The sequence below is a fragment of the Bos javanicus genome, chromosome 12 (genome assembly GCF_032452875.1).
Source record: "Bos javanicus breed banteng chromosome 12, ARS-OSU_banteng_1.0, whole genome shotgun sequence".
Classification (NCBI taxonomy): domain Eukaryota; kingdom Metazoa; phylum Chordata; class Mammalia; order Artiodactyla; family Bovidae; genus Bos; species Bos javanicus.
In genome coordinates, this window is record NC_083879.1 from 84,366,076 (window position 1) to 84,389,735 (window position 23,660).

The 23,660-nt window shown below is 42.9% G+C and overlaps 1 protein-coding gene across 3 annotated transcripts in view; it reads left to right on the forward strand.

Annotated features, from left to right (window-relative positions):
* MYO16 (myosin XVI) overlaps positions 1 to 23,660 on the forward strand; it is a 517,433-nt gene that overhangs the window by 196,078 nt on the left and 297,695 nt on the right. For all 3 annotated transcript variants that reach the window (XM_061435364.1, XM_061435363.1, XM_061435362.1), the window contains exons 6-7: positions 2,668 to 2,792; positions 15,694 to 15,819. In XM_061435364.1, the coding sequence (XP_061291348.1) occupies positions 2,668 to 2,792; positions 15,694 to 15,819 (251 nt within the window). The remainder of the gene's footprint in view (positions 1 to 2,667; positions 2,793 to 15,693; positions 15,820 to 23,660) is intronic.

A 23,660-nucleotide genomic window follows, 5' to 3' on the forward strand; every position in this document is an offset into this window, starting at 1 on the left:
TTAATTTGTGTCTTTCATCTGAGCCCTATTCTTTTTTATCACTCAGCATTAATTGCATGTTTAAATAATTCTCTAGAAGATGCATACCATTTCAGTAAGCATGCAACATTTAAAAGTTAGCAAAGCCATAGAGTACTGTAACCATCAGGTTTTTTCTGCTACTTCAACATCCAAAATTGAACACTGACATCTGAGAAATAGTGTTTTCCAAATATAACTCCCATGTCAAATTCCAAAATCCTTGAAGGAAGAGGACAGAGACAGTGTTAGTTGGTTCTTAAGAAACCGCCAATGTGCCCATTGGGGAAATCTGTTAGTTCTTCTGAGATGACTTCTGATGACCAGGGAGCTGAGATATGGCTGCTGGTGGTTCTCGTTCCTGTTTCCACTAAACTGGGTTTACCTTAGACAGAGTGTTTGAAATGAGCTATGCTTTTCAAGTATTGCATTTGGCTTCATTTTGTTTGAGTTCTCCCTGCCTCCTTATTGTAAAGGAAAACATCCCTGAGTGAGTGGCAGGTGATGCTTGGACCAGAAGGCTGACTAATACTAAAACGATGGGCCCCTTTCATTGAGTGCTTCCTGCAAGCTCTGTTTTCTATGCTGTGTGTGTTTTGAGTCATTCTCATGCCAACTAGTGGAATAAACTGTCAGCCCCTTTGCAGATGAGGAAACTGAGGCAGCGGATAAGTTACCTGACCCTATCAGTACAACTAATAAGTGCAAGACGCACCACTGAAGCTCTGGACCATCTCTGCTCTGAAGTTCGTCCAAGCTCAGGGAAGGAGGCTGCAGTGAGGCTGGCGTGGCGTGCTCACAGGGGACATGACCCCCGATGGGCACTATGCCAGCCTCTGCCAAGCAGCCGGGTCTTCCAAGTGTTACCACTAGCTTCGTTCATCTGGGATGTGTATTTTATCTGTGATGGAGGTCACAGAAGGTGAGGCTAAGTCACTTTCCCAGAGTCCCACCCTGGGGAAGCCAGCCACAGTCCAGGGGAACCAGGAGGACCACACTATCGTTTTTGGTCGAGCCCGCTGCTGTATCGCCATATTTGCAGCAAGGATTCAATCAGATGAGAGAGAACAATTCTCAGCAGTGTAGCTGGTTCACAGCAAACACTTTCTCAGAATCAGATGTCATCTCATGTCACCTGCATCATGATCACCATCATCAACGTCACTAATATCACTATTTCTATTACTATTACTTTCATTTGGGATGATGTGGATTATTTCCCTTTAGTAAACACCTAATATGTCCAGGAACCAGGGCTAGGAACAGGAGATGCAGAAATGCAGAGATACATGCTACCATGGCGATTACACCACCATGAAAGCTCAGGTTGGATACAGGTATGAACTGGCTTCCCTGGTTAGCTCAGCTGGTAAAGAATCCATCTGCAATGCAGGAGACTCCAGTTAGATTCCTGCGTCATTAAGTTCCCCCTGGAGAAGGGATACGCTACCCACTCCAGTATTCTTGGGCTTCCCTGATGGCTCAGATGGCAAGAATCCATCTGCAATGCAAGAGACCTGGGTTTGAACCCTGGGCTGGGAAGATCCCCTGGAGGAGAGCATGGCAACACACTCCAGTATTTTTTCCTAGAGAATCCCCATGGATAGAGGAGCCTGGTGGGCTACAGTCCATGGGGTCTCAAAGAGTCAGACACATCTAAATGACTAAGCACAGCACAGAGGTATGAACAGGTGAGCTGACCTGAATCTTTGCTGCATAAATCACCCACCTCAGTGAAGCCCAGTTCTCAAGTTCTCCCCTCAGTGTATTTCTTCTTATTAAAATTAGTAGTCATGAAATGATCAATTGGAGCATGCTTTAAAAATATTTTAAAGAAATTTTAGATATACAGGAAATTTGCAAAAATAGTACAGAGAGATTCCAGGTACCCTTCACCCAGCTTCTTCTCACATTCAAAATGTACACAGCCATGGGCTTCCCAGCTGGTGCGAGTGGTGAAGAGCCCACCTCCCAAGGCAGGAGACATAAGAGGCACAGATTCAGTTCCTGGGTTGGGAAGATCCCCTGGAGGAGGGCATGGCAACCCACTCCAGTAGTCTTGCCTGGAGAATCTCATGGACAGAGGAGCCTGGTAGGCCACGGTCCATGGAGTCGAGAAGAGTCAGACATGACTGAAGTGACTTAGCATGTGCGAATGAATGGTGCATTTATCCAAACATTGGTATAATGTTATCTATAACACAGCATTTATCCAAAATTTTCTAGTTTTCCCACTAAATCCTTTTTTTATTCCATTCCTTTTAGAAGCAACTATTTTAAAGAGAAAATCGTAGGGAACAGAAAGCATGTCTTTAAAGTCATTTCGATTCAGTCCAGGTACTTTAAAATACTTTGGGCAGTCTCTGCTGATGATTTATACGAACACAGAAATCCACGGAGAGATCCCCATGGCTAAGGCATTCTGTCATATTTTGGGATATAAAAGGAAAATTATTCAAGACTATCTTCTGACTGGAAGTAAGACTGCATGCCAGGAGAAACAGTTATAGCTGCTTTGAATGAGAATTCAAAGCGGAAGAGGGGCTTCAAAGAGGAACACATTGAAATATACAAGATGACATTTTTACCCCCAGCAGCTGAGAAACAGCTCTACGTTGTGTCTGAAAGGCTCTCCCCCTCTCCCTCCAGGAGTGGATCTCACCTCACTGCGGCAGATGAAGCTTCAGAGACCGGTGAGCATGTTAACGGACGTCAAACACTTCCTGTCCTGTGGAGGAAACGTTAATGAGAGAAACGACGATGGCGTAACACTGGTGAGTCACAAGGTTCTCTAGGAGACACTGCTTACAACGCAAATGTGCATGGATTTCGAAAACAGAGAATTGGGTACCATTAACTCCTAAATAAGGTTTTTTATTTTTCTGATTATATCAGTAATACGTATTTATTGCAGAAATTTTGCAAAACAGAAATGCAAAAAAAAGTGCAAATAACATACCATCACCCAATATTTATCTGTTGATATATTCTCTTTAAGTCCTATGCATGTTTTTCCTACAAATTTAGAGTAATTTTTATATTATTTTTGTTAGTGTGAGACTTTTGAGCTGCAACTTACAGGAGACTGTTTTCATTTTAAGCAAAAGAACCTGTGTTACTCTGATGAATGAATTTCTAAATTCAAACAAACGCCTGCCATTGCTTTTTAATGCTCTCAGGCATAGTTGCATTAAATTGAACACATAACAATTAAATGTGGACTCACTTGGATGTAAGCACAATGTCTTATCATCACAGGAAGAACATTTGGTCCTATTGACCCATAAAAATTACTTGGATCGGGCATGCTGGGGTTAGAATTAATTATTATGGAGATGAATGTGTTGTCTCAAGAAAGTAAGCTACAGAAGCAAAAGGGAAAAGCTCTGAAGCAAGGGGTGCACAGAAGCAGTTGCAACCAATTTTAGAAAATGATTCCATTCCTACTATGGGAAAATATGGTGTGAGGTTGAACACAGTAGATGAGGAAAGCAGTGTAACTGAGTGAATAAGACTTGTGTGAGACCTGATACCTTTGTAGATTTATTAAGTGCAAATTAAGTGCTTTGAGACTTCTCAATAGAGTTATCTTCCCGGACATTGATGTTCATCTTTGGAATATAAATTTCAGAAGACTACCGAAAACGGAACTATAAGCTATAAGAGGACAAAGCAGTTTTAGAGTTTATTGAAAAATAACATCATCAAATGGAAAAAACATTCCAACTTGTTTATTGAGGAAATATTTACTAACCGCGTCCCGTGTACAACATCACCGTGAACAAAACCACAAAAGTCCTTTTGTCTTTGTCAGGGGCTCACGTTTCGTTGGGGAAGACATTCACCATGCAGTGTAGGTGGGCTAAGGATATAATGCAGTCATAGTACTAAACGCAAATGAGAAATAACACAAAGACTGGGACGTGGTAGAGTACAGTTGGCATTTTTGGGTCAGTAGACAGGTAAGATCTCACTGACATGAAGAGCTGTGAGTGCTGAGCTGCAGGAAGTCTGCCCCCTCTGCAGGTGTGGAGGCGGGGTGTTGCAGGCTGAGCAGTGGGAACACAGAGGTCCTGAGGCAGGGCCGGGTGCGCTGTGACTAAGGAGCAGGTAGGAGGCCAGCGTGGCTGAGCAGAGAAAGCACGAGGAGGCGGCAACCAGGACCGGACCACCCCGGGCCTGGCGGGCTCATGTGAGGGCCGCGGCAGTTACTCTGCGTGAAGTAGGAATGAGCTGGAGAGTCCTGAGGCGAGGATGTTCCTTCAGTTCCAGAAGGATCTTCAGTCCAACTGCTGCGACGAGGATGCACTGTCAACGGGCAGGAGTGGAGCCGAGAGTTCAGTGAGGAGGCTCTTGTCCAACAGGTGGTGATGCGACTCAAACCAACACGGTGGGCGCTGCAGCAGTAAGAAGTGGCTCGTTTCTAAAGTCCACGTTAAAACAAGGTCCGCTGGGATTTCCTGATGGAAATCTGGTGAGAGAAGAAGACTTTAGCGTGACTCTGAATATTTCTAGTTTGAGCAGCTGGAATGCTGGAGTTGACACGGAATGAGAGAAGAACAGGCTGAGGGCAAAGGAAATGAGGGTGGATTCTGGAAACATGAAGTTTGAAATGCCTCTTAGCCATCGTCATGGAGATGCTGAGTTTGTGGTGGGTTATTGAGTCTGATGCATAAAGGGTTTCCTAAAGGAAATCAACCTGGAGTATTCATTGGAAGGAGTGATGCTGAAGCTGAAACTCCAACACTTGGCCACCTGATGTGAAGAACTGACTCACTGGAAAAGAGCCTGATGCTGGGAAAGATTGAAGGCAGGAAGAGAAGGGGACGACAGAGGATGAGAGGGCTGGATGGCATCACCGACTCAATGGACATGAGTTTAAGCAAACCCTTGGGAGATGGTGAAGGACAGGGAAGCCTGGTGTGCTGCAGTCCATGAGGTCACAAAGTTGGACAGGAGTTAGCAACTAAATAATAACAACAACTGGTGTCTGGAATTTGGGTTCTGTTCAGACTGGAGAAGCAGTGTTGGGATCTTTAGCATGTTTGTGCTATTGAGGCTCTTTGACGCTGGATGAAGTCACGAATCTGATATGAAGGAAAGAGGACTGGGGACTGACCCATGGAGCATAGCAAAGCGGAAGATCCTGGAATGAGGGGGGAGTGGAAACTCCCAAAGTGGGAGGCAAACCAAGAGAGTGAGGTGTCCTGGGAGCCCTGCAAGGAAAGCGGGAGGAGCAGGAGGAGGAGGAATGAGTAACCGTCAAATAAATACCGCTGAGAAGTCAAGTGGGCAGAGACAGAGACTTGCTGCCAGGCTTAGTAACTGGGAGTCCTTGGTTTTCTCATCAGGGCAGCTTTGGTGGAGCGATGGGATCAAAATCAGACTGGAGTGGGCTGTTTAATTAATAGTTCATTTCTACTGTATATCTCAGGGGGGGGAAGAAGGTACAGTCTGTTTGTAGGACATATATTAAGTTAACCTTAAAAATGCATTCCAGTATACAGTAGGTGCAAATACTTACACGGAATGCCTGGAATAGTCAAATCATAGTGTCAGTGTGCACTGGTGGGTGTCAGGGCCCGAGGTGGGGGTGGGGAGGGGGGAGGGGGAGTCAGAGATTAATGGGGCAGAGTTTCAGTTTAGGAAAGTGAGAACTTCAGGATGATGGTGAGAGTTGCACAACAACACGGTGTACTCAGTGCCGCGAGCTGTACAGTTAAATACGGTTAAAATCGGGTGTTTTATATTACTTTTACCACAATAAAAAAATTTAACATAAAGATAATCCATAGTTGATTTAACACATGAGCTACATTAATTAAGACGTCCAACTCATAGTAAAAATCCATGGGCTCTCTGTTTCTTAGTTTGGCAGAAGATATTACAACTTTGTGTTGTTTTTCTGAAATCACAGCTAAATAAAAACAGCACACATGTTCAAATGCCTGCTAAATTAAAAGGCTTACAAACTTCAGAAGATAAGCTATAGAGGGAATCAATACACAGCAATAAATTGCTATCACTTTCAGCCATCTTCAATTTTGACATTCCTGTGACTTTTCTTTTATTGAACAGAGAACACCAACGCGGCATATAATTATTCTGTAATAGCTGAATCTGGTTTTATTATTGATGTTGTGATCATCTTTGAGCTTTGTACAGAGAAAGGAACAATGAACAGGAGGCAGCCCTTCCCTGAGGATCACAGCAGTTAGCAAGCAGCAGGCTCTTTGATTCTTGGGTCTGAGTTGGTTGGTCAATTATGTTCATGCTTCGAGTTGTCTTTCTGTAACGGGTATGTGTATAGTGGGTGCTTGCCTATTGTTGCTGATAATGATAAGAAGAAAGTCTTACCCACATATGGCTTCTGTATGCTGAGTTGGAGTTTCAGCTGTGATTCAAAATTGGGTGCTATACCCCATGTTATTACACTGCAAAACAGATTAAACCACCAAAACTATCAAAAAACTCGGTGAAGGTCTGCTCCTAGGAAGACGGTTTTTATGCTGCTGCCTTTTCTTCCTTTTTAGAATATGCAGTATAGTAACCAAATGTAAGACAAATCTTTCTAACATTTTTTATTTTATTTTTACTGGAACATAGTTGATTTACAAGGTTTTATTAGTTAAAGATGTAAAGCAAAGCAATTCAGTTGTACATGTATATATGTATGCACACACACACACACACAGAGATATATATATATATATATTCTGGGTTTTTTTCAGCTATATGTTATTATAAGATACTGAGCATTGTTCTCCATGCTGCATGGTAGAACTTTGTTGTTGGTTATTGTTGGTTATGTTGGTTATTTACTTTATAAATGTGTATATATATAGTATATTTGTATATTATATTTAAGTATATATGTATATATAAAGTATTATATATACTTATTGTATCTGTATAAATATATACAATAAGTATATATATGATAGTTTTATAATAATAAGCTTCTCAGGTAGCCCTAGTAGTAAAGAACCTGCCTGCAAGGGCAGGAGACATAAGAGACGCAGGTTCAGTCCCTGGGTGGGGAAGATCCCCTGGAGGAGGGCATGGCAACCCACTCCAGTATTATTGCCTGGAGAATCCCATGGACAGAGGAGCCTGGCCGGCTACAGTCCACGGGGTCATGAAAAGTTGGACACAACTAATGGGACTTCAGTGTTCCCACTCCAGTGTTCTTGCCTGGGGAATCCCAGGGACGGGGAAGCCTGGTGGGCTGCCGTCTCTGGGGTCGCACAGAGTCGGAAACGACTGAAGCAACTTGGTAGCAACGGGACTTCACATGTTTGCATAGAATAGTTTATATATAATATATTTATAAATAATACTTATATATATAGTATATATTTTGTGATAAGCTATAAGGAAAGAGGATCTAAAAATGAATATATATATATATAAAAATATATATAAATGACTGAATCACATCACTGTACACCTGAAACTAACATGACATTGTAAATCAACCACATTTCAACTTTCAAAGAAAGTTATGTGTTTTGCTTTTGTTTTGATGTTACCTGGGATTAGAGTTGCTTGCTGTCCCAGATGTCACTCACTGGTAGCCCCTGCTCTGGGCAGCTTTGCTACTAAATGAACCAAGATCATTTTCCTTTTAGTCTTTCCCTGGTGAGTATCTCGGCCTATATTCTAAATGGTAGAGCAGGACTTTTGCCATGTGGAAAGCAAACCTACTCATAAGGAGTTTGAGCCTATGAACTTTGCATCATTAGTATCAGGCACTAACCACCAAGTGGATCTATTCTTCCTGCAGGCTTATACTGCAAGTGAAAATCTGAAATCCACTTGCTGGTGCTTAAAGCGCAATAATTTGCCAATCACTGACTGATGATTCAGATAATATGGAATAAATTTAGAAGCAGGTGAAAAATGAGTTCTTTAGGTGAATATGTATGTAAATTCATATTTCTCTAAACTATCTGTGGATACATTGTATTTGATAAAATGTTAATGAGATGAAGTTTGTATGTAACAAAGTGTGGCAAGATTAATGTGAAACTTAACTTCTGAATGTTTATGCCTTAAGTTAGATTAAATATATTTGTTATTCTAATGTAGTTGAAAGTACATACAAAACATAAACATATAAATGTCAGTGTAGATTGAAGAGCATAATTAAGGCCAAAAAGCAAATTTTTTGCTGAATTTTATCAAAATTTATATTTAATAAACCCTTTTGACTTTACTGTAATTTTGTCTTTGTAATAAAAATGGAAAAGAATTATGCTACAAAGTTCTATTCTTCAAAACCTAGAAGTCCTTGTTTTTACTACTTTTAATTAGTTTTTATTTTTCCTTTCCTTATAGATCCTTCTTATTAATTATTACAATTACAAAATCAACCATGTAGTTACTTAATAACCTAGTTTAAATTGAGTGTGATGATAAAGTGAAGTGAAGTGTCAGTGGCTCAGTGGTGCCCAACTCTTTGCGATCCCATGGACTGCAGCCCACCAGGCTCCTCTGTCCATGGGCTTCTCCAGATAAGAATACCAGAGTGGGTTGCCATTTCCTTCCTCAGAGGATCTTCCTGACCCAGGGATCGAACCAGGGTCTCCTGGACTGCAGGCTGATTCTTTACTGACTGAGCTAGGAGGGAAACCCAAGTGTGATGATAACTTACAGATAAATCCGGTTGCCTTAGAAGCAGAATTCCTCTGTAAGAAAACTTTGAAAACTTCCTCCATCCCCTGATCTCATCATGGTAGTTCAGTGTGCAGTAAGAAAGGAAACCAGGAAGACAGAATCGGGGCGGGGTGGGTGGACTGGAGTGCGGCTCCCCTCACGGATGCGTCAGGAACACACCCTCAGATGCGGAGGATCTCACAGGGCAGCAGCTGAGAGCCAGCAGGCGTCCCCGGGCACCAGAGAGGAATGTACAGATCCACGCAAAACCCGGGAGGGTGCAGGAAGGAGGGAGCAGGAGGAGACTGAGCAGGACCAGGCCTGCACCCGAGACAGCAGGTGGGGCTGGGGGGACCGAAGCAGGGGTCCGATCCCCCGTCAGGAAGACTGTTCGGGACAGAGGGCTGGCATCAGAGGCTCCTGGAGAGCGCAGCAGCGCATCCGTGACTGGCTGCATGGAATGAGAACCACGTGGACAATCCTTCCCACAGCACTATGTACCCGGATAGGAACGCACGTCCTCTGGACTGCGCAGAGGTGGCTGGGAGCTGGGGCTTGCGGATTGGAGAGCAATCCCAGGGCAGGATCTGCTGTTAACTGCGGGGAGGTGGCCGGAGGAGTCGTGAGGGATGGGAGCACGGTGGGGAATGCCTTTGGAGGAATGCCCGGCAGACATGGAGGCCTGGCTTGCTGCCGAGTCATGCCTGGGGTGGAGCGGTCACTGTAGTCTTTCTCTCCCTACCTGCCGGTGCCGGCAGCTGATCAATAGAAAAGGACCACAGAGAGGGTGGCAATCTGTGCCTGATGTGCTGACCGATGGAGAAGGGCCCAGGCCAGGGGTACCATTTGAGCGCCTGCTGTGCTGAGCAGTAGAGAAGGACCAGCCACGGAGGCCAGGGGCTAGTAAAATATGACACCACCCTTATGGCAGAAAGCAAAGAACAACTAAAGAGCCTCTTGATGAAAGTGAAAGAGGAGAGTGCAAAAGTGGGCTTAAAGCTCAACATTCAGAAAACTAAGATCATGGCATCCAGTCCCATCACTTCATGGCAAATAAATGGGGAAACAGTGGAAACAGTGAGAGACTTTATTTTGGGGGCCCCAAAATCACTGCAGATGGTAATTGCAGCCATGAACTTAAAAGACGCTTACTCCTTGGAAGGAAAATTATGACCAACCTAGACAGCGTATTAAAAAGCAGAAACATTACTTTGCCAACAAAGGTCCGTCTAGTCAAGGCTATGGTTTTTCCAGTGGTCATGTATGGATGTGAGAGTTGGACTATAAAGAAAGCTGAGCACTGAAGAATTGATGCTTTTGAACTGTGGGGTTGGAGAAGACTCCTGAGAGTTCCTTGGACTGCAAGCAGATCCAACCAGTCCATCCTAAAGGAGATTCGTCCTGGGTGTTCATTGGCAGGACTGATGTTGAAGCTGAAACTCCAGTACTTTGGCCACCTGATGCAGAGAGCTGACTCATTAGAAAAGACCCTGATACTGGGAAAGATTGAGGGCAGGAGGAGAAGGGGGTGACAGGGGATGAGACTGTCGGATGGCATCACCGACTCAATTGACATAGGTTTGGGTAGATTCTGGCAGTTGGTGATGGATAGGGAGGCCTGGAGTGCCTCGGTTCATGGGGTTGCAGAGTCAGACACTGACTGAGGGACTGAACTGAACTGATCTGAATGCTGTAGCTCCTGCATCCAAGGCCACTGATGTCCCTGCACACTTGGTGCTGCAGAGTCCCCACGATCTAAGCAGCTGAACCACCTCCATGCTTGATTCTCATTGGGGCAGAGCTGCCAGAGGTTAGCAAAATCTCCAAGAGGGCCATATCTCCTGTGCCTGTTGGCTGCCAGGTACCCTGTGTACCTGGCCCTGCCAGGGTCCCCGCAATCCAAGCCGCTGCACTCCCTCCACAGCTGGTCCTCCCTGGGAGAGAGCCAGGTCCTCCAGGGCAGCCTCAGGAGCAAACCCCTGTGGAGACACACAGGCAGCCGTGGAGGTAAAACCACAGCTGAGCCCCAGGGGCAGTGCAGCTAAGGAAGAGGATCGAAAACCTTCCCACCAGCTGTACAAGCTGCAGATTAAATCCACACGATCAACTAGGCAGACTCTGTGTCAATGGAAGATATAAAAAGACAGTGAGAGTTCCTGCACAAGAAAACATCCTAGCTCTGGCAGCTGCAGACCTTGGAGGCAAGAACACGCAGGAATAGAGCCAGGTTAAAGTCTAGGCTGCCCCCACAGCGGGTCTAGAGACCAGTGCAGAGTTGGAGGGCATCCTGGGGAGGTCAGGTGGACTGTGATTCACAGTGAGGGGAAGGGTGCTCTGACAGCAGAGATCTAAGAAAAACATGTATTATTATTGTATTTTGAGTCATTCTGTACTTGATTCTGAATTTTTTTTTCTTTTTCTGTGGTTGTTTTATTTTTATTATTAATTCTATTTAAGCTTTTGAGAACTTTTTTTAAAAATCACACTTTTTATTTTCTTTATATATTTCTTCATCACTTTGGCTTTTTGTGGTTCTACGGTTTGTTTTTTTTCTTTAATTTTTGTTGTTGTTTGTTTTTCTTACATTCTTTTGCTGTTGTAGTTGATCTTTAATATATGAAATATTTTTCTATACTTCTGTTTAACTTTGCTTTCCTGTTTTTTTTTTTTCTTTTCTTCCTTTATTTCAACATGTTTGTTAGTTTGTTTTGTTTGCTTTATTCACCAGTTGGAACTCTCATTTGGTCTTGTTTTTGGTTTATGTTTCAGTCAGTTTTGTTTTTAATTGGTCGACATTACTCTCAGTTTTCTCTGTTCGCCAGGTGACTTCCTTGTGCTTTGTTTTCTATGAACTGTTCTGGTTGTCTGTGTGTGTGCAGTTGTTCCTTCTTTTGGGTCTGATTTTACATTCACCACTTGTGTGGGGCTCGTCTTTTGTTTCTGGCTTTATTTTTTGTTTTTGTGTGGTTCTTTTAATCCCTTTTAATGCCATAATAAACGTCTTGCAGAATCTCGGTTTCCCGGCCAGAGATCGGGCCTGAGCCTCTGGAATGGGAGCAGTGAGTCCAGAACACTGGCCTGGACTGGTGAACCCTTGATCCCAAGGAGTACTAATTAGTGAGAACTCCCATGAAGGCCTCCTGCTGGATCCAAGACCAGGCATTACCCAACCGTCCGTGGCACCCCAGTGCAGGACACCTCACCCAAACACCAAGCGAGACAAAACCACAAACTCAGTCATCGGCAGACAGGCTCCCACAGGCACCCCACCACATACCACCTCACACAGCCCTGCTGGTCAGAGGAAGAAAAACTCACCGCCTCCCACCAGAGCATAGGCACAGGTCCTTCCCAACACGAAGTCTAAAGAAACATTGGGCCAGCCTCGCCCACCAAGGGCAGAAACCAAAGGGGAGAAGAAGTACGACCCTAAAACCTGGGAAAAGGAGACCTCAAACCCAGCAAGTCAGAAAAAAGCGAAAAGACAGAGAAGTATTGCACAAATGAAGAAACAAGGTTAAAAACTCACAAGACCAAATAAATGCAAACTACCTGAAAAAGAATTCTGTGTAATGGTAGTAAAGATGGTACAAAACCCGAGAAATAGTTAGGAAAAAATGCAAGAATTATTTAACACATATAACAATGACCGAGAAGAAATAAAGAATAAACAGTGACAAACAGCACAATTACTGAAATTAAAGAAACTATAGAACAAATCAATGGAGTAAATGAGGCAGAAAACAGATAAATGAGCTGGAAGATAGAATGGTGGAAATAACTGCTAACAAACAGAATAAAGGAAAAGAATGAAGATAATTTAGGATGCTCTCAGAGACCTCTGGCAGAGAAGGCAATGGCACCCCACTCCAGTACTCTTGCCTGGAAAATCCCATGGACGGAGGAGCCTGGTAGGCTGCAGTCCATGGGGTGGCTAAGAGTCCTACACGACTGAGCGACTTCACTTTCCCTTTTCACTTTCATGCATTGGAGAAGGAAATGACAACCCACTCCAGTGTTCTTGCCTGGAGAATCCCAGGGGACGGGGGAGCCTGGTGGGTTGCTGTCTATGGGGTCGCACAGAGTCGGACACGACTGAAGCGACTTAGCAGCAGCAGCAGCAGAGACCTCTGGAACAATATTAAACATACCAACATTCAAATTATAGGGGTCCCAGAAAAAGAAGAAAAAGAGAAAGCATCTGAGAGATTTTTGAAGAGATTATAGTTGAAAATTTCCCTAACATGGGAAAGGAAATAATAAAGTCCAAGAAGTGCAGAGAGTCCCAAACAGGATAAAGCAGCAGCATGCTGCTGCTAAGTCACTTAGGTCGTGTCCGACTCTGTGGGACCCCATAGACGGCAGCCCACCAGGCTCCCCGTCCCTGGGATTCTCCAGGCAAGAACACTGGAGTGGGTTGCCATTTCCTTCTCCAATGCATGAAAGTGAAAAGTGAAAGTGAAGAGACACACACTAATTAAACTAACAAAGGTTAAACACAACGGAAAAATATTAAAAGCAGCGAGGGAAAAGCAACAAGTAGCATACAAGGGACACCCCATACGATTAACAGCTGATCTTTCAGCAGAAACTCTGCAGGCCAGAAGGGAGTGGCAGGATATATTTAAAGTACTGAAAGGGAAATAACCTACAACCAAAGTTACTCTACTTGGCAAGGATCTCATTCAAAACTGATGGAGAAATAAAAGTTGTACAGACAAGCAAAAGTTAAGAGAATTTAGCACCTCCAAACCAGCTTTACAACAAGTATTAAAGGGGCTTCTATAGGCAGGAAACACAACAAAAGGAAAAGACCTACAAAAACAAACCAAAGCAATTAAGAAAATCCAACAGGAACATAGACACTAATAATTACTTTAAATGTAAATGGATTAAACACTCCAGCTAAAAGACACAGACTGGCTGAATGGATGTAAAAACAAGACTCCTATCTATGCTGTCTACAAGGGACCCACTTCAGACATAGAGACACATACAGGCTAAAAGTGAGAGGATGGAAAAAGATATTCCATGCAAATGGAAATCAAAACTGGAGTAGCAATTCTCATGTCAAACAAAATAGACCTTAAAAACTATTACAAGAGATAAGGAAGGACACTATATAATGAGCAAGGGATCAATCCAAGGGAAATACATAACAATTTTAAATATTTATGCACCCAAGATAAGACCACCTCAATTCATAAGGCAAATGCTGACATAAAAGGGGAAATTGTTAGTAATGCTGGAGAGGGTGTGAAGAAAGGGAATTCTCTTGCACTGTTGGTTGTAGTGTAAACTAATACAGCCACTGTGGAGAACAGTATGGAGATATCTTTAAAAAAAAAACTAGGAATAAAGCTACCATATGACCCAACAATCCCACTACTGGGCATATTCTCTGAGAAAACCATAATTGAAAAAGACAACATGTATCCCAGTGTTTTTGCAGCACTGTTGATAATAACTAGGATATGGAAGCAACCTAGATGTCCATCGACAAATCAATGGATAAAGAAGCTGTGGTATATATATATATATATAAATATATATATATATATATAATGGAATATTACTCAGCATTTTTAGGGACACACTTGAGTCAGTTCTAATAAGGTGGATGAACCTAGAGCCTATTATACACAGTGAAGTAAGTCAGAAAGAGAAATATAACATACGTTATATAATTTTATGTATATAACTATATATATACACATATATATATGCACAATCTCAAAAGATGGTACTCATGAACCCATTTGCAAGTCAGCAATGGAGATGCTTTATTCTTTTGGGCTCCAACATCACTGCAGATGGTGAATGCAGTCATGAAATTAAAATACACTTGCTCCTTGGTAGAAAAGCTATGACCAACCTAGACAGCATATTAAAAAGCAGAGACATTACTTTGCCAACAAAGGTCCATCTAGTGAAATTTATGGTTTTTCCAGTGGTCATGTATGCATGTGAGAGTTGGACTATAAAGAAAGCTGAGTGCCGAAAAATTGATGCTTCTGAACTGTGGTGTTGGAGAAGACTCTTGAGAGTCCCTTGGACTGCAAGGAGATCCAACCAGTCCATCCTAAAGGAGATCAGTCCTGAATATTCACTGGAAGGACTGATGCTGAAGCTGAAGCTCCAATACTTTAGCCACCTGATGCGAAGAGCTGACTCATTGGGAAAGCCCCTGATGCTGGGTTAGGGTTAGGAGAAGGGGACGACAGAGGATGAGATGGTTGGATGGCATCACTGACTCAATGGACATGAGTTTGAGCAGGCTACAGAAGTTGGTGACGGGCAAGGAAGCCTGGCGTGCTGCAGTCCATGGGGTCATATAAAGTTGGACACAACTGAGCGACTGAACTGAACTGAGCTGGAGATGCAGACATAGAGAACAGACTCGTGATCACGGTGTGGGAAGGAGAGGGCGGGAGAGATAGTGGGAGCAGTGTGGAACCACATACATTACCACATGTAAAGTAGGCAGCCAGTGGGAATTTGCTGTATTTCTCAGGGAGTTCAAACCAGTGCTGTCACACAGCAGAGGGGAGATTTGGGGTGGGAAGTGGGAGGGACATGCCAGAGGGAGGGGATGTATATGTACCTATTGCTGATTCATGCTGATGTATGGCAGAAACCAACACAACACTGTAAAGTGATTATCCTTCAATTAAAAAGAAATTAAAAAAAAGAAGGGATAATGTACCTAAATATTTTATTTTGTATTTGAAAGTAGTAGTAGATTACAGTAGTAGAAAGGAGCACTGGAGAGGGAAACAATTACATGAAAAAATGCATATTGTCAGAGTCAGAAAATAATATTTAACCCATTAGCTTTTTTTCCCAAAGAATAATGATGTCCACTTGTACAAATACAATTATATATAACTTCTTTTTTAAAGGTCTTTGTACTTTAGCTCCGATACTTTATTAAACGCATCTCTTCAAACCACCAAATGAAGTACATCGCTGTCACTGCTCTTTCACATTAAATGACAAAGGCTGTTTTTGTTGCAGTTGCACATGGCCTGCGCCAGTGGCTACAAGGAAGTAGTGTCTCTCCTTCTGGAACATGGCGGGGACCTCAACGCTGCAGATAATCAGTACTGGACCCCGCTTCACTTGGCAGCAAAGTATGGCCAGGTAAAATATGCCCTGAATTCAGTTTTAAAAATTATCATATGATCATTGCATCATTTCATATTTAATTTTTTTCAAAATGTGTGCTGACATGATGTAACTTGACTTTTAATGGGATTGTTTTACTGAGAAAATATGTTTTTGGTTGAAAGAAAAATTTTACTTTTCAAAAGAGCTTTCATAACCTACATTCCTCAACACTCTGCATAATGTACTCTGACTCATTGGAGAAATAGTCAAAACCAGAAACAGTCTTTATAGACTTATGGTCTTAATACTATTTTTTTAACATTATATAGTCCTTTTCACGGAGAAGGCAATTGCACCCCACTCCAGTACTCTTGCCTGGAAAATCCCATGGATGGAGGAGTCTGGTAGGCTGCAGTCCATGGGGTTGCTAAGAGTCAGACATGACTGAGCAACTTCACTTTCCCTTTTCACTTTCATGCATTGGAGAAGGAAATGGCAACCCACTGCAGTGTTCTTGCCTGGAGAATCCCAGGGACGGGGGAGCCTGGTGGGCTGCCGTCTATGGGGTCGCACAGAGTCGGACACGACTGAAGCGACTTAGCAGCAGCAGCAGCAGTCCTTTTCGATGTACAGGTTTCATGAGTCTATGATAATTGTGTTTGTTTCCTGCAGTTAGTAGATTTAAAGCAAAATAATATTTCATATTTTATTTTCCTTAATAAATTATATTTCATTGTAACAAATGAAGGATAGCAGAATTCTTTCTCTGAATTGACTCTCAGTTGATTGATTCTCAATTGATTCTCTATAGCTAATATATCTTGAGTTACTATTGCACAAACTAACTTCTCACTAGGTTATGACTTACCATGAAGAAGAAATACAATTGTATTTAATGTATGTGAGTGAATGTAATTCAGCAGTATTCATAATAATTTATTAATGTTAAAGTTGATTTTTTAAAAGATATATAATACGTTGTGTTAGGGAAAGCCTTAGTATTAATAGTATAAAATACAACTGAGGTTACATATATATGATGATTTGAGCTAAACTTCTTGATGTCCAAGCATTAGTTTGGTGCAAACTATGTCACTCACCGAATCCATAGTAAGTTAAATCCCTTAGATACTAGCCAATGTGTAAAATATGTATCATACAAGTTGAATCATCCAGTTGTTGAAAACACTGAAATTATTTGCATCTCAGGCATCTTAGGAAAAGTATATTACTTGAGGATATGCTTCTTCCAAACTAATAGGAACACTGTTTGCTTTGACAACATTTCCTGTAGAAAAAGATTCATTCATTCAATAAACATTTTTATCATGCTGTTAGTAACACCAGGTCTGTGCTTCTAGCAAGCATGTGTGTGTAAGTGAATGGCTGTGTTGAGGAGCTGAGACTGGAGGTAGCTAAAACCATTGGCCTCAGAGTTCCGGCTTTCCAGTTCTCTCGAGATCACAGGAGTCTTGGGGCATCAAAAGTACACCATCAATATACCAGTAGTCCACCAGAGCACAGCAGGATCCCAGGATGCGGTAGGGGAGAAGTTCTCTAAAAAACAGAGAAGTGGACTTATAAGCTAGTACTGATTCCTTGGACACAACTTATTGGCTTGTGCTGAGGAGGTGATGGTCAGTGAACTATCAAAATGTGCCCAAGGCAGTCAGAGACTGCTTCCAGAAGGAACTAAATCGGAAAGTGGTGAAATGTCGCAGAGCGCTGCCCAAACTTGAATGCATAGTTTGACCCAGGTTTTCACTTTGGCCGACAGGACTTTTAGATTTTGGGTCAGGCATCATTTCAGAGTAACTGATTGGCTCCCTTAACCACTTTCATAAGGTTATCAACTCTGGAGGAACAGGACTAGAATTTAACAACAAAAAAAAAGTTTTTAAGACATGTCACTATTGATAGATCTGTTATTAGACATTTAAATGGTTTTATCAGAACCCAGGGTATGTTTTTTGTTTTACTTGCCTTCAGGTCAAATGAAATATTTGGTATGAGTTGATGTATTCTGTTTGCTATGATATTTTCCAGTTCTGTGATTTCCTTTTGATTCTTTCTTATAACTCCTGTGTCTTTGAAGAGGTGTTCTGTTTTATAATTCAAGAGAATTTGTAATCTTATGATGCCTGCTTTAAAATCATCGTCAAATAATTTCAACATGCTTCATCTTGATTTATGGTGTCAACTGATTGTCTTTTATCAATCAAGGTGTACTCTTCTGACTTTTAGTTGACTAAGATGAGTGGTTTTTAGTTGCTTCTTGGACATTCTGACTGTTTTGTTAGGAGAATCTTGGTCCCATGGAAATCTGTTTTAGCAAACAGCAGCTGTGTTCAGCTTTAGCATCCAGGTTCTGGTCTACTTGAGTGGGATGTGGGTCCAGCGATGGTTTAATTTTCAGATCCTTCGGGTATTGCTTTGCTGTGCTTGGTTTACCTGGGTCCCTGGGGTTCTTGCGGGTTTCTTTTCGGTGCCCCAGGAAGGACAGAAGGTATTTCCTTGGGCCAAGCTGCCCATGTCTCTGGGTAGGGTAGGAGAATCTCTATGGAGATAGCAAACTTCCAGGGCTGGGGGCTTTTGATTGTGCCCCTGCTGCTCGCAAGCCCCCCTTCCCTAGCCACCCTTGCCTCCCATGGAGTGGGGCAGGGGGGTATCAGTCTCATTGGATAAACAGTGCCTCCTCTGGCACTTACTGTTCTCAGGGTCATGGTGCTGGCTCCACCTGACATTGTCAGGGAGACATGGTTTGAAAGATGTGGGAAGCGTGTCCCTGCCCACCAGGGACACGCCCTTGCCCTTCCATTGCTGGGTTGGGCTGAAGCATTGGGCCCAGAGGTGCCCTCCTCTGCTGTGTGTGAGGACACAGACTGCCCTGCCTCCCTGTGGTTCCTCCCCTCCACGGGTGCTGAGCCAGTCCATCTTCCTTCTTCCACTTGTCAGAGTTCTTCTGGGATTGCTTGCTTTTTCCCGAGTTTATTTTAATTAATGGGGAGGACCAGTAAGAAATCAGTCTGAGCTGGTATGTTTTAAAACAACTGCTTCTATTTAAAAAAAAAAATGCTTATTTCTGGAAGACTTGCAGAGCTTGGTGTAAGACACATAAGCCCAATGCAGGTGCTGCTTCGTTCACAGAACTTCCTGGAACTGTTGTCACACAAAAGTCAAGAAACAGAAGAATCATGGATGAATCAGGCAGGGAGCATTGGCGGACGTCAGAATTCCACCCCATTTTCTGTCACGTTCCACAGCCTTCCTGATCTATGATCCAAAACCTTTCTAGATCTATGTTTTTAGCCTAGAGAAACATAGTCATGAACTTATGTGGGAAATATGATTCAACATTTGCATGTAGTTTACAAAAGGAAGAGTAATTAAGATGAATATTATTACTGTATTTCCCTTGTACTTGCTACATTTCCAACACTCACCATTTATTCATGATTAATGGTAAAGGAATTAAGTTCTTGGCTCACGTACTGTTGAAGCCTGACTCAGAGAATTTTGAGCATTACTTAGCTAGCATGTGAAATGAGTGCGATTGTGCAATAGTTTGAACATTCTTTGGTACTGCCTTTCTTTGGGAATGGAATGAAAACTGACCTTTCCCAGTCTTGTGGCCACTGATGGGTTTTCCAAATTTGCTGGCATATTGAGTGCAGCACCTTCACAGCATCATCCTTTAGCATTAGAAATAGCTCAGCTGGAATTTCATCACTTCCACTAACTTTGTTTGTAGTGATGCTTCCTAAGGCCCACTTGACTTCACACTCCAGGATGTCTGGCTCTAGCTGAGTGATGACAGTGAGAACTTCCAGATGTTCAAGCTGGATTTAGAAGGGGAACCAGAGATCAAATTGCCAACATCTGTTGGATCAAAGAAAGAGCAAGAGAATTTCAGAAAAACATCTACTTCTGCTTCATTGACTATGCTAAAGCCTTTGACTATGTGGATCACAACAAACTGTGGAAAATTCTTAAAGAGGTGGGAATACAAGACCACCTTACCTACCTCCTGAGAAACCTGCATGTCAAAAAACAACAATTAGAACCAGACATGGAACAACACACTGGTTCCAAATTGGGAAAGGAGTACCTCAAGGCAGTATATCATTACCCTGCTTATTTAACTTATATGCCAAGTACCTCATGTGAAACGCTGGGCTGGATGAAGCACAAGCTGGAATCAAGGCTGCGGGAGAAATATCAATAACCAAAGATATGCAGACAACACCGCCCTTATAGCAAAAAGTGAAGCTGAGCTAAAGAGCCTCTTGAAGATGAAAGAGGAGAGTGAAAAAGCTGGCTTAAACGTCAACATTAAAAAACCTAAGATCATGGCATCCAGTCCCATCACTTCATGGCAAATAGATGGGGAAACAATGGAAAAAGTGACAGGCTATTTTCTTGAGCTCCAAAATCACTGCAGATGGTGACTGCAGCCATGAAATTCAAAGATGCTTGCTCCTTGGAAGAAAAGCTATGACAAACCTAGATAGCATATTATAAAACAGAGACATTACTTTGCAACAAAGGTCCATATAGTCAAAGTTGTGGTTTTTCCAGTACTCACATATGGATGTGAGAGTTGGACCATAAAGAAGGCTGAGCACCAAAGAATTGATGCTTTTGGACTGTGGTGTTGGAGAAGACTCTTGAGAGTCCCTTAGACTGCAAAGAGATCCAACTAGACAATCCTAAAGGAAATCAGTCCTGGATATTCATTGGAGGGACTGATGCTGAAGCTGAAGCTCCAATACTTTGGCCACCTGATGCAAAGAGCCAGCTCATTAGAAAAGACCCTGATGCTAGGGAAGATTGAACTTGGGAGGAGAAGGGAATGACAGAGGATGAGATGGTTGGATGGCATCACCTACTGAGATGCTGAAAGACAGGGAAGCCTGGCGTCCTGCAGTCCATGGGGTGCAGAGAGTCAGACGTGACAACAGATGAGTTAAGAAATGCTTTACAGTTGCTGCATTTTTTTTCCCCCAAATCAGCTGCACAGTATCTGACCCCAACTTTTATAAAGCATATTTCTCCTTTTGGGGATTCCTATATTTCCTTGTATTTCTCAGACATTGCTTCACACTTCGACACACTTGCAAGTCGTTCTGTACATCTCAGGGATTAAAGCAGCTTTGTGCCAGGGATTTCCAGGGCCTCTCACCGGCTCTGGGCACCTGCCAGCCCTTGTTGGCCGTGTGAGCCTGACCAGACTCACCACGTCTCCGTCCCCAGAGCCTGGACCCAGCCATGGTCTTCGATCAGTGAGAACCATCCCCTTCTGATTACGAAGCTCAGAAGATTGGGGAGGACTATGGAGGCAAATGTATCAGACAATCAGGGAGCCAGTGTCCAAGTCAACTGATCCAGCTGCTAGCTTCACACAGACGTCCAGCCCAGAGTTCTCCAAAAGCAGCCATCACGTTGTGCACATTAGGCAGATTTTAAACAGTCGTCTCACCTTTGTCTTCCACATCTCTGGAAAGTGACTCACCGTTGATTCAGTTTTCTAAGTCCTTAAGCACTTTGATACGAAGGATAGGGTCTGACGATCACCTGTCTTTTCCATTTTAATCCACTAAACCTACGCGAATGGAGTCATCCCCAGATGACAGGACCCAGCCTGGCAGTTTGTCTGTGTCGGCCTGTGTGCGTTCCTGGTGTCCAGCAGAGTCACGGAAGCACTTGAATGGCCGGATCTATCAGCCCAGAACCAGGAGCTGAGCGCTGGCCCTGAGTCAGTAGAGCAGGGCTTTTCTATTAGAATACAAAACTCCAAACCCAAAATACTCTTCCTTGATTTAGATCCAAGAAACAACCGAGATTTATGTTAATAGAGGATTCTGAGCAGATTGCATCTTAATTATTTTGTCAAGAAAATAACACACGATATTTTAAAAACTTGTTCACCCATAAAAATACCATTTAATATTCATTTTTGGAATGATACTTTCAAAAGAGGTATTATCTGGATATCAGTTTATATGCACAGGAGATTTATAACTCTCTAAGGAAGTAAATAAATACATCTCAATTGAGTGGAAAAATGTTTTAGAAAGCCTCACATTTTGGAGAGACTAATGACATTTTTACAGATGTTCATAACAACTTCAGTTTCTTATAAATGTCTTACAAATATAAATACCTTTATGAAGAAAGTGGTCCATAATTTATAAAAATATTTATAATTGACGTCTGTACTGGGATTTATAACTGACATATATACATACTTTAAATCTTGCCTTTATAAATATATTAACTTTTCCAGTGATAAGAATAATAGATGCCTATTCTTATCTAAAACTAGGAATTGAAAAAGTTATGTTAGCAATAAATCCTTTGATTTTACAATTTTTATGATTTGTACATGAAATGGAACTTGCTTCTAGCTTTGTATATGTTTTTAGTGTTTATAATAAGATTGGCAATCCTGAAACAAGGATAAAATAATCATACAAATGTTATATCCAAATCTCCTTCCCTTCAAAATTATTTGTATCACACATCTGAGTATCTTGGTGGTCAAAGGAGTTATTTGTATTCTCAAATGCATTTTACCCAATTACATAAGAATTGAGACACATTCAGAGTTGTTGTTTTTTTTCCTTTGGGTATTTATTTTCCATTGGAAAAAACTGAAAACGCTGTCTGGTTTTCCTCCTACCACTCTGAGCATCAAATATCAACCAGCTCAGTGGTTCGCCCCAGGTTCCCTGTCTCCTCAGCGTTTCCATGTCTTCAGAGAATCTCACACTTGCAGCTCCAAATACTCGCCATGATCACGGCCCCCAAAGCCCTCTCCTGAGTTTCCCGGCCCGTGAGGACCACTGCCCAGTGGGTTATCTCTGTCCACCTGTCCTCAGCGTCACCTTTGGTACCAAGGGAGTTACCCTCTTCTTTTCCCGTCCCCCTCCTGTCACTCCTTCTGTGTTTCATCATTGTCTTATCACAAACCTGGGCATGGTCATTTTCCTGCCTGTCTTGTACCTGGGAAACCCCTGCGCCCACAGACTCCTCCCTGGTGAATAGCTTCGAGCTGCCTGAGTTGCCACCACGGCCGACCAATCCGTGCATCCTCAGGGTGTGCCCTCACCTCACGATCAGCATTGTGGTGTCTGGATTAACCCATCAGCCTCCTAGCAGAGTCCCCTGGTTCTCAGCCACTCCACTCTTAGCAGTGGGGCTACAGTGAGATTTCTGCATGGACATACAAACAAAGTATTCAATCCACCATCCTTTCCACAGCTGATGACATAAAATGCCTATTCCGTAACACAGTTCATGAGTCCCCATGCGCCAGCAATCCTGCTTAATTCTCCTTCATGATTCTTCCTATTCCCCCACCAGGTTGGAGGACACCGTGATACCGAACGTCTTTTAATTTCTGGAATAGGCCACCATGTTCATCCTTTTCATGTTCTTTGCTTTTCTTAGAAGTGTTGACTGGTTCACCCTTCCCCGCCCTGCAGCATGGCTCGGAGCGGTCACTTCACTGACCGTCTTTCCTACCTTTCTGGGTCCCAGTGACATTCCCCCTCAGGCGCCCTGCGTAGCAACTGTATCCATCCCGTCACATCAGTGATCATGTGTTAGGAATGTCTCTAGCATTTGTCCTTGTCGCTCTCCAGTCTGGGAGAACCGAGAGCAACGCTGGTTTCTTGTGTGCAGAGGGCTGGCACAGAGCTCTCAGTTAGCACTTATTAACGAGAGCCAGTGAATGTTCCAGTTGTGCAGACGCTTGTCTGTCTCAGTGCGTCACTGAACGCATGTGTGAAGAAAGGGTGGGGGAGCACGCACCGTGAGACCCCTGGGCCGACGGGAGACGTGTTCAGGTGGAGATCCAGGAGACAGCTGGG